The sequence below is a fragment of the Anoplophora glabripennis genome, unplaced genomic scaffold (assembly GCF_000390285.2).
Source record: "Anoplophora glabripennis isolate ALB-LARVAE unplaced genomic scaffold, Agla_2.0 scaffold378, whole genome shotgun sequence".
Lineage (NCBI taxonomy): Eukaryota > Metazoa > Arthropoda > Insecta > Coleoptera > Cerambycidae > Anoplophora > Anoplophora glabripennis.
Genome location: NW_019416540.1, coordinates 343,714 through 354,570, shown reverse-complemented (window position 1 = coordinate 354,570; position 10,857 = coordinate 343,714). Strand labels below are relative to the sequence as shown.

Here is a 10,857-nt window from a genome sequence, read left to right as displayed (position 1 = left end):
CACATCAAGTAATGTCAAACGTCATATTCACACAATATCCATACATGGTTAAAATCCATGCAAGTTTAAAACCACATCGAGCAGTAAACATAAATCGACACTAAATGAACAATTTAAAATTTAGTGAAATAAATAAAAATTGGAAAATAAATAAAAACTGGTAACTGGGGCTTGATTTTTGAAAACAGGAGAACTGATTCTCCAGAGAAAAAATTCACCTGACAAATTTCTCTTAAAAACTTAAATACTTATTTTTGAACGTTGAAGGAATCCAATTCTCTAGAGAATTTAATTTATGCCGTATGTCGAGGATATATTTGCAACTGACCAATCAGCGGGCAGAGTTTTCTTCAATATTTTAGTGCCTTTATTGGCGACCCTGATGTTTACTCACTTGATTTGAATTTGAAATTTGTTTTGTAAATGTCATCATTTGCGTAGTAATTTAATAGTATATTAATTTGAATAGAAGTATATTTGAAAATACGAAAAATTTAATATTATTATAATTATGATGAAGCGTGCGTTCATGTCGGAAGCGCAAAAAAAAATTAATTAATATGCTTAGAAACAACGAAGAACTTTTAAAGTCAAAGTTTTCATCAACTTTTACCCACAAAAAGGCCCAAGAACAATGGTCAGATATTGCTGAAGCTTTAAATGCTATGCCAGGAGCAAATAAAACTTGGGTGCAATGGAAAAAGGTAAAAAAATCTGATATTGCTATTTGTTTATTTAAAAATATTTCTTTCCTAGACTTCGGGAGATTTAAAAAAAAATGCCAAAAAGAAGAATTCAGAGGTAATCCATTTTATGAGGGGTACAGGTGGTGGACCACAGCAACAAATATCAACAACAGAGGATGAAGAGGCAGTGATGGAATTACTTGAAACCACTGCTGTGGAAGGTGATGAAAATGTCATGGAGTCAAGCGCTTATGTATGAGCCCTAGATAATTGTAATAATCTCTTGTTGATTTCTATTTTATGTGGTTTTTATACAAACATAAAATTTTAAAAAAATAATAGGAAATCTACTAGTAATATATTTGTCATGATTAAAATAAAATATGGGTATACTTAATTATATAGCTTAATATTATTAAATAATATGACAATTTTTTCACAGTCACTTCCTGAACCTATTGACAATATTGAATTTCAAATTTTGCCAATACGACCGAGCATTAGCAGTTCTGAACAGCCACAAACTGAGTATTCCGCAGTTCAAGTAGAAAAAAATAAACCAGTTTTTCTACTTCCTACTATAACCAGTCAAAAAAAGGACCACCAAAAAACGACACTGAAGGCACGAAATCTGGAGAGTTCCCTCAAAGCATCAGAAGAGTTATTGACGCAAAATGAGAAAATTCAGGAAAAATATTATGAAGCAAAACTGAAAATACAAAGCGAGAGACTGGAAATAGAAAAAGAAAATTTAAAATGTAGGAAGGAAGAAATACAATTGAAGAAGGAGGAAACAGAATTGAAAAAGGAGGAACTAGAATTAAAGAAGGCTGAAATTTCTGTAAAAAATAGAATAGCAGATGCTCTGGAAGAATTGATATAAAATATAGGTTTATGTATAGTTACTTATTATATTATATTGGTCTTATATTTTTCATTACATTTTTTAAGGTTTAACTTTTTCAATTTAAAACAATTTTTTTTAATGTCTGTTGAATTTAGAATGTTTTTTTTTTCTGTAGTAATTTTTTCACAAGTATTACAGGTTTTTAGTAAAAAAATAAAGTTCACGTCCTTACTTACACACACAGATTCCTTTCTAATACCTGATTTATACATCGATATCTAATAGCATGTGCCATCATCCACAAGTGGAGATTTTAAAGATATAAAAATGTTTTTATTAGTTATTTTGTATTCTAAAATAGTTATTTACAATTCTACTTTGCAACCGTTGTGCAGCAACAAGGTCAGGATTTCTGGCTTCAGCGGGGGGATGATGCTCGTTTTCAAATATTCCTAAATCATTCACATTATCACCATCTTCCTCGTGTGGATCTGGCATATTATGCATAATGCATAGATTGTGAAGTACTATACAAGCATTTACTATGAGTGATGCTTTTGTTGGACTATAGTGTAGAATACGGTGCTTTAGTAAACAACGAAACCTCATTTTTAATAAACCATTGGTTCTTTCTATCAGTGATCTAGCTCGTTTGAAAGCAACATTGTATGCATATTCTGCAGTACCAGGTACAGGGTCTCTGATAGGTGTTTGGAGCCATGGTCGTAAGGCATATCCTGAATCTCCTTTAAAAAAGTACTATAAGTATCTCTTTTCACAATTGATAAATATGTTACCTATTAAATAAAAACCTTCATATATCCGATTCAAATTTATAATTTCTCTCGATATAACAGAGTTATTCCAAATATAAGAATCATGTGTGCTGCCTGGAAATCTTGAATTAACATTGATGATTTTCAAATTATCATCACAAATTAATTGTACATTCAATGAATGGTATTGCTTCCGATTCACATAAATGTGCTCAGGATGTATAACATTATGCACAGGAGGAGGAAAAATAGCAACGTGAGTACAGTCTATCACTCCTATAATGCCTGGTTTATTATATTTATCAAAAAATCTGGAATGGATAAAAAATTATTTTTAATTATCTATGNCAGGGGCTTGATTTTTGAAAACAGGAGAACTGATTCTCCAGAGAAAAAATTCACCTGACAAATTTCTCTTAAAAACTTAAATACTTATTTTTGAACGTTGAAGGAATCCAATTCTCTAGAGAATTTAATTTATGCCGTATGTCGAGGATATATTTGCAACTGACCAATCAGCGGGCAGAGTTTTCTTCAATATTTCAGTGCCATTATTGGCGACCCTGATGTTTAGTCACTTGATTTGATTTTGAAGTTTGTTTTGTAAATGTCATTATATTCGTCAGGGAGACTAGACATCTCCATGATATTCGTAGTAATTTAATATAACTTCAATTTGAATAGAAGTATATTTGAAAACACAAAAAATTTAATATTATTATAATTATGATGAAGCGTTCGTTCACGTCGAAAGCGCAAAAAAGAAATTAATATGCTTAGAAACAACGAAGAACTTTTTAAAATGAAAGTTTTCTTCTACTTTTACTCACAAAAAGGCCCAAGAACAGTGGTCAGATATTGCTGAAACTTTAAATGGTTTAATTAATGTTGTCGCGGATGGTTTACAATTTCTGCAGCTTGCAAATTATTCATTATATTTAGATTTAATAATAAATTATTTGGATCCATTACAAATTCCAAATTTTAAATGATTACGCACCTTCGAACAGCGAATGAATGAAGTGACAATTCGCGCATGAGCATGAGATGACATTTGGATTCAAACTATTCGGAGAAAACGCCAATTCCCCCGACAAAGAAAATTTCAAAAATCACATTATCTGCGTGTCAAGAGAAAATGACGTAATTTTCTCTAATGAACTAATTCTCCTGTTTTCAAAAATCAAGCCCCTGGTAGCAGCACAGTGTTTGCAGTCACGTACAAACTTCAAGACGTCAACGTAGCAATCTCCAGGATTAGCGAATAGCAGACAGACCGATCGTATATCCAGAGTTGAATAGGAAACCTGCTCAACGACATAGAGTATTGTGAGTTGTATAAAGGTGCATTGGCCAAATAATAAATTCAAATATAAACCCAAATATTAAAAACGTAAATTTCAAAAACAATCTTATATGCATATTACTTAAAATTAAATTTTCATTTTTATTAAATCTTGACATGTCGACTTCTAAATATCAAATCATAACATTGCAATTTTAGATTGAAAGGGGGAAAATCTGAATAATCATTTTATTTAGACTAAGCATAAAAAATTGTCAATTATAAAGTTACAGTTAAAAAATTTTTGTAATATATTTATATTTGTGAAACTTCAAAAATATCTTTCATTTTAAAACAATTTAAGTAAAATACAAAAAAATAAATTACAGCGAACCACACCCTGAAGTTGAATCAGCTCTACTCAGTAAAAACAAATTCAGTAATAGAAAATCTAAATACAAACATTTATTGTGACGCCCAAATAAAAATTAAAATTATAATAAATCAAATAATAAAATTTAAAATTTAAGACCCGTCGATTTTAGATTAAAGGGGGACATTCTTTGCTGGTATTTTTGACTCCGCCACTTTCACCCCCAAGTAAGGGTAAAAATCACCCCAAAATGTTTAAATGGCATTGGAGGTTGAGTAATATTTCATTTGAAAGCTCTTACAATTCTCTTTACAACAGACTTTAAATTTTATAAGTCCGCCCAATACTTTGAAAAAAATTTACATTTTAAAATTTAAATTATGTTTAGTTGCTTACTTACTACTTAGTTGATTAAATGTTCAGACTGATGACCGCCCGCTTCCATACAAGAATAAAGATTTTGTTCGAAACGTTCGTGCACATTCGAAGCATTTCCGGAGTGATTCGACGGCATTCGTCGACGATTCTTTGACGGAAATCTTTCAGCGACGCTGGCTGTGTTTTGTAGATTTTACTTTCTAGATATTCCCACAAAAAGAAATAGAGGGGCGATAAATCCGGTGATCGTGGAGGCCACTCAATGCTGCCTCTTCTCCCAATCCAATTCCGTAGAAAACGTTGGTTCAAATACTGACGGACAATTAACGCATAATGCGGAGGAGCACCATCCTATTGAAAAATCAAATAGTCTTCATCATACTCTGGAACATTTTCAATAATTATCAGTGAATGCAGGGTCAATAGCGTCTTCCAGTAATTGCAAATACATTTAGCCAGTCAATAAATTACCAGGTAGAAAAAAAGGACCCACCAACCGGTCACTGAAAATTCCAGCCCATACATTCAATTTTTCCGGTTGCTGTGTATGCACCTCGTGAAAAACTCTTGGGTTTGAATCGGACCAATAGCGGCAATTGTGACGATTTACCGTCCCGTTCAAGAAAAAACTGCATTTATTAGAAAAACAGATGTTAAAAAGGAACTGTGGATCGTTCCTTGCTCGATCACTCATTATTTCGCAAAATTGCAAACGGCGGTGATAATCATCATCATGAAGTTCCTGGACTAAATGTATATTGTATGGATGGAATTTATTCTTCTTCAAAATGGTTTGTATGCTAGTTCGATTGACTCCAAACAGAGATGCCAGCTGCCTTGTACTTATTCTAGCATCAAGATGAATTTGTCCCAAAACTGTAACTTCACTAGCTTCACTAACTATAGGTTTTCCAATTTCTCGTTTTTTATTGGCTACGTTACCTGTCTCTTAAAATTTTTTTACTAACTCTAGAACATACCTCCTTCTGACATGTGATCTTGATGTGGTTCATTAAATAGCTGAGCTCTTCTATTCGCATATTTATTGTTCATAAAGTAAAGCGAAATGATATATACCCTTTCCGCAATGGAATAAATCATAGTGTTTAATTTTCAAAAACACAATTAAATAGACTACCAACCAACGCCAACGCTTCCAAATAATACTAGAAAATAATTTAGAATCCACTAATTTTACATACATTGTGTATAGCATTCATTTCTGTTTTTTACGATTGTGTTTTTTTTTACGAAAGTGATAACAAAACGCCAAAAACCAATGTAACGCAAGAAATACTAAATTTATACCATTGGCGTACTTAACTCGAATGACTGACATTTTTACCGTTACTAATTGTTTGTACATAAGTTTCAACTTTAAAATCAAAAGTCTTAATAAGTATTGGGCGGAATTATAAAATTTAAAGTCTGTTGTAAAGATAATTGGAAGAGCTTTCATAAGAAATATTACTCAACCCCCAATGCCATTTAAATATTTTATTTTACCAGCAAAGAATGTCCCCTTTAATCTAAAATCGACGGGTCTGGGCGTTTTTCTACAATCTTGACACAGTTCCAGAAAATGGCTGTGTTTCGTTTTCAGTTGGCCACTTTGTATATAAATAAAGTATATCTTTGTGTACATTATATAAAACTCTCATCTTCATTTAAAGTTATTGAAGAGTATAAGAAACACACATGCATCCAGTTCGTAACTTACTATTTAATACCTATATAAATACTATATTTTGTTTTCAGTTAAATGTTCTCAAGAAGTGCTCATTGCTCTCGAAATGATTCAAAGATACCACTTCAAAATGCATAAATATGCGAGAACTAGAGTAAAATTTTCATCCAGAAAAACTCTTCACATAAATGAAGATGGCAGTAAAACTTTTCTTAGAAAATACATTAATAGTGTTTTTCCTTATACGAGTATGTACTTAATTATTTTAAATTAGAAGTCAATTTCATGGAAAAAAACGTATCTCATTTGTCTTAGATAAATACATATTGTTTATTTAATCAGTCCTTACAGTTAAAGAGGTCTTAGATTAATACAAGCTTTATGTGGTCTTCGAGAGAATGAAAACGTATTTGGTAGCTCATTTTTAAATTTAAACATTGATTTAAACAATCTAGATGTCTGCGTAAAAAGGTTAGGCAAAGATATTTTTGATGTTTCCTGTATTCTTCGATAACGTAAAAGTTAATAATACATCCTGAAAATGTACACTCAATCGTGTAGCTGGACACAATGTATCATGGATGTTTAAGTTCATTTACATTTTATATAAAAATCATTATAAGTATATAAAAATCCTATATGAATTTCCACAATATTTATGAGTGCAACCATTAATGATATAAGCATTAGAATTGCGGAAGAAATGAAAATACTTTTGTTATGAGATCATCAGGGTAATTTTTTTATATAAAAAAGTGTGTAAAGGCCGCTGCTGAGTATCTCTATACATCTTGAGGGATGTAGGTAGACGTTTTTTCACCGCAACTCCAAACACCGATACATCGACACGTATTACGAAACAATCTTTATCAATCTTCATCACAATCAATCATCTATATTATACTTGAGGCTCGGCAATATAATTCCGACAAAATCATTTCTTCTGGTGCAAACGTAACGAGCTTTAGAACCCATGTTTTACGTTATTCTTAGAAATAGACAGAAGAATTTATAAAACTCACGAACGCTTGAATTCAGTAAAACTGTACCACCAATAAATCAATACGTCTGGCAGATATAATGAATATGAATATTTAAAACCTTTCTGATTTAATTGAAGCATTAAACTGTTAATTATGCGTAATTGCCACTTTGATTCTCTCTACACAAATAAATAATTATTTATCAATTATAATTTATCGAGTCCACAAATCGGTAATATGTACGTAAATATTCATTTTTCCTTAATATTGTTCAGAAAAAATTGTACAATTACGCAAGCACACAAAAAAGTCCAAACCAAAGAGACCCACTCATCATTTTCGATCTTGTTCAGCGCACACGATCCCTGTAGTTAAAATTCATGACTTGCCGATGAATTTCGGAGAAAAGTGAAAATTTTGGGTGAAAGCGCCCAAATTAGGGGTCAAAATCGATTTTGTCCAAATCATTTTCAATAGTATTTTAGCCAGTTTTCAAGCAAATAGTAGATTTTCTGTGAAATATCGAGGTCATGGAAAAATTTTACTAACGTAGTCCAAGCATTATAGAGAAATACTTATAGAAATTATTACCTGGACAAAAAAAATATGACCGTATAGGAAATTAAATTTTAAATTGAGTTTCTTGTTCTATAAACTCGATCCAATATGGCGAACATGTTTAAAAAAAATCGCAAAGTTGAAAAAAACGATTTTTCTAAAATAACTAAAAAAAAATTGCACGGATTGAAAAATTTTAAATGGGAAAGTTGTAGGTTTTAAAAAGACCTATCGACCGATTATTTGAAAGTATCGATTGCTTTGTTACTTTTCGAGATATATCGAAAAAACCGTTCAAAATCTTCTCTTTTCTCTTCTTCTATAACTCGTTTACATTTACGTGCCCATATTTGCTATTTACTGCAAGCATAGCCCGCGGCAAGCCAAAAAAGTACATTTTTGAAAAATTTAAAAATATTAATTATTTTTCGAGATATATCGATTTTTTGAAAAAAAGGCGCTCTCGAAAATTGGCTAGATCTTCTCAGCGGATAGCCCTACAGTAACGATTTTCGGTTTATTTTCTTCGTAAAGAGTTATATTATCATGCTGTTAAAAAATGTTGACGATTTTATTAATTTTAAGGATCAAAAAATGACTGAAAAAGTTGCACTTTTTTTGGGTATGTTTTTTTCAAATAACTATTTCAATTTTTATTATTTTTTTGTACTTAATCTGGGGTAGCTAAACACGAATATTATAGCATTTTCGCCTTAGAAGCAAAATAGACCCGTAAATGTTTAGTTTTCTTTCTTTAAAAGTCATTTTCATAAAATAAAAATTGAAATAGTAATTTGAAAAAAACATACCCAAAAAAGTGCAACTTATTCAAAGTCATTTTTTGATCCTTAAAATTAATAAAATCGTCAACATTTTTTAACAGCATGATAATATAACTCTTTACGAAGAAAATAAACCGAAAATCGTTACTGTAGGGCTATCCGCTGAGAAGATCTAGCCAATTTTCGAGAGCGCCTTTTTTTCAAAAAATCGATATATCTCGAAAAATAATTAATATTTTTAAATTTTTCAAAAATGTACTTTTTTGGCTTGCCGCGGGCTATGCTTGCAGTAAATAGCAAATATGGGCACGTAAATGTAAACGAGTTATAGAAGAAGAGAAAAGAGAAGATTTTTAACGGTTTTTTCGATATATCTCGAAAAGTAACAAAGCAATCGATACTTTCAAAAAATCAGTCGATAGATCTTTTTAAAACCTACAACTTTCTCATTTAAAATTTTTCAATCCGTGCTATATTTTTTTAGTTATTTTAGAAAAACCGTTTTTTTCAACTTTGCGATTTTTTTTAACCATGTTCGCCATATTGGATCGAGTTTAAAGAACAAGAAACTCAATTTAAAATTTAATTTCCTATATGGTCATATTTTTTTTGTCCAGGTAATAATTTCTGCAAATTTAACATTAATCCGTGACAGAATGCTTGGACTAACGGCATCGTGTTCAAAATACTACGAAAGTGAAATTTGGTCCATGGTACATCCAAAAAAGATGGGATACAAAAACCTAAATTCCTTAAACTATTATTACATAGAAATGTTGAAAGTCTTCCTTCATAAACTTTCAGACATTTCCTCATTTATACTCTATGAACTGTAAATTAAGAAGTTGATGGAGAACTTTTAACACAATATAACAGAACAATATATTAAAATGAAAGTATAAGGTAGCTTCTAAACGCTTTTAATACTTTTTTTATTTTCAGGTAAGTAGGAGTAGACTTAGGGGCTAGATCGTGGTGAGTACTCCTTATTATACAAATTGGCATTGATTTCTTGAAAAATCTATTAGCTCCTTGAGTTAATAATTGTTTGAAAAATACTACACTACAATTAATTTTACCAAGTTGTATTCTATGTAACTATGACGGGAAAATCGAATTTGCTGTTTACGTATCCAGTTGATGGGAGAACTACCCTGCATCAAACTAAAGTATTTTGTATTTCAAGAAGAGAGCTATACATGGTAATATTACATATATTTGAATTCAATATAATTATGATATATTTATTTCAAATTCTCAATAAATTAAAAAGATAATAACCGACAACACTGATAGTGTACTGACACCACAGTCCGTAAAGAAACTGTCGCCGCATAAGTCAATCAGCCAATAAAAAACAAATACGTCACCAAATTCCTCAGTTTATCTTCGTTCAAACGTCATCTCTTTCTAACTCATTGCATATCCCATAAGAAAATACGAGGCAAATTTAAAACTGTCACTTTTCTTGTACCACACTCCTTTTAACATAAAATAATAAATTTAATCAATTATAGATTATTAATTAACAGATAATTTGAGTCTAAAATGTTGCTTTTACCTATATACAAACTGAACCTCTACATTGGAATTTGGAAATAAAAGGATGAAATATGAAATGTTTTAAATACACACCACGATCGGTTACCATTTTTGGCGTTCGGTTACATAATTAACCTAAAATTTGTGTTAATTTTATTACAGATATCTATTAATATCCATAAACTCTAATAAAATGAAGAGGGGAAGTGTGTATATATATATATTGAAATGAACACACTGTATCTCAAGACACAACACCGAGAAATAGCATAGAAAATTTTCATGAAATTATAATGTAGAATAAAATAAAGACATAAAGTACTTTTAAAGTAAAATAAAAAGCTCATTTCATAGTTATTTTATATATAAACTAAAACATTATCAGTGAAAATTTTAAATAATATGTTTTTAAATGATAAGCATGTCAAGAAAATAAATTTTGGGTACGAAGTAGAAGCATTGAAGTAAAAGAAAATGCCACAAGAAGGGCCAATTTAGAGATTTTATGAGTAAATTAATGTTAAATATTCTAGTACAAAAGAAAGTTCAAATATTATGACATCAGAAACACATAGGCTAGAAGTTTCTTATAAAAAATTTGTCATGCAAAATATCATATAAAAATTTCTTGTAAATTAGTATTAAGACGTATAAAAGCTACTAAGCAGTTATAAAATATAAATTACGCCGTAAGTTAATTAAAATCAAATTAATCGCAATATGCTGGAGAAATTGCGCAGTTAGAAAATGATAACAGGGATACGAGCAACCAATGGCAATAGGCCAAATCAGTGAATTTACCTGGTACCGGAAAAACAAAAAAATATCGTGAGAAGTCAACAAGCTGAGAGAGTGGCGAAAGGAGATTCTAGAGACTGGTGAGGGGTGCATGTTGTCCTGTGGCTCCCCAAACAACATCAAAAACACCAGGAAGCACTCTACACAGACCCAACAGCCATC

The 10,857-nt window shown here is 30.8% G+C and overlaps 1 protein-coding gene across 1 annotated transcript; it reads left to right on the top strand.

Annotated features, from left to right (window-relative positions):
* Positions 1-560: 560 nt before the first annotated feature.
* LOC111691689 lies at positions 561-1,569 on the top strand. Its single transcript, XM_023454903.1, has 3 exons — positions 561-704; positions 757-939; positions 1,129-1,569. The coding sequence occupies exons 1-3, from the start codon at positions 561-563 to the stop codon at positions 1,567-1,569; spliced, it is 768 nt and encodes a 255-aa protein (XP_023310671.1).
* The last annotated feature ends 9,288 nt before the right edge of the window (positions 1,570-10,857 follow it).

Coding starts and splice junctions, on each gene's coding strand:
- LOC111691689 (XM_023454903.1), top strand. CDS start 561: ATGCTTAGAAACAACGAAGAACTTTTAAAGTCAAAGTTTTCATCAACT. Junction 705..756: donor CTTGGGTGCAATGGAAAAAG/GTAAAAAAATCT, acceptor TTTCTTTCCTAG/ACTTCGGGAGATTTAAAAAA. Junction 940..1,128: donor TCATGGAGTCAAGCGCTTAT/GTATGAGCCCTA, acceptor ATTTTTTCACAG/TCACTTCCTGAACCTATTGA.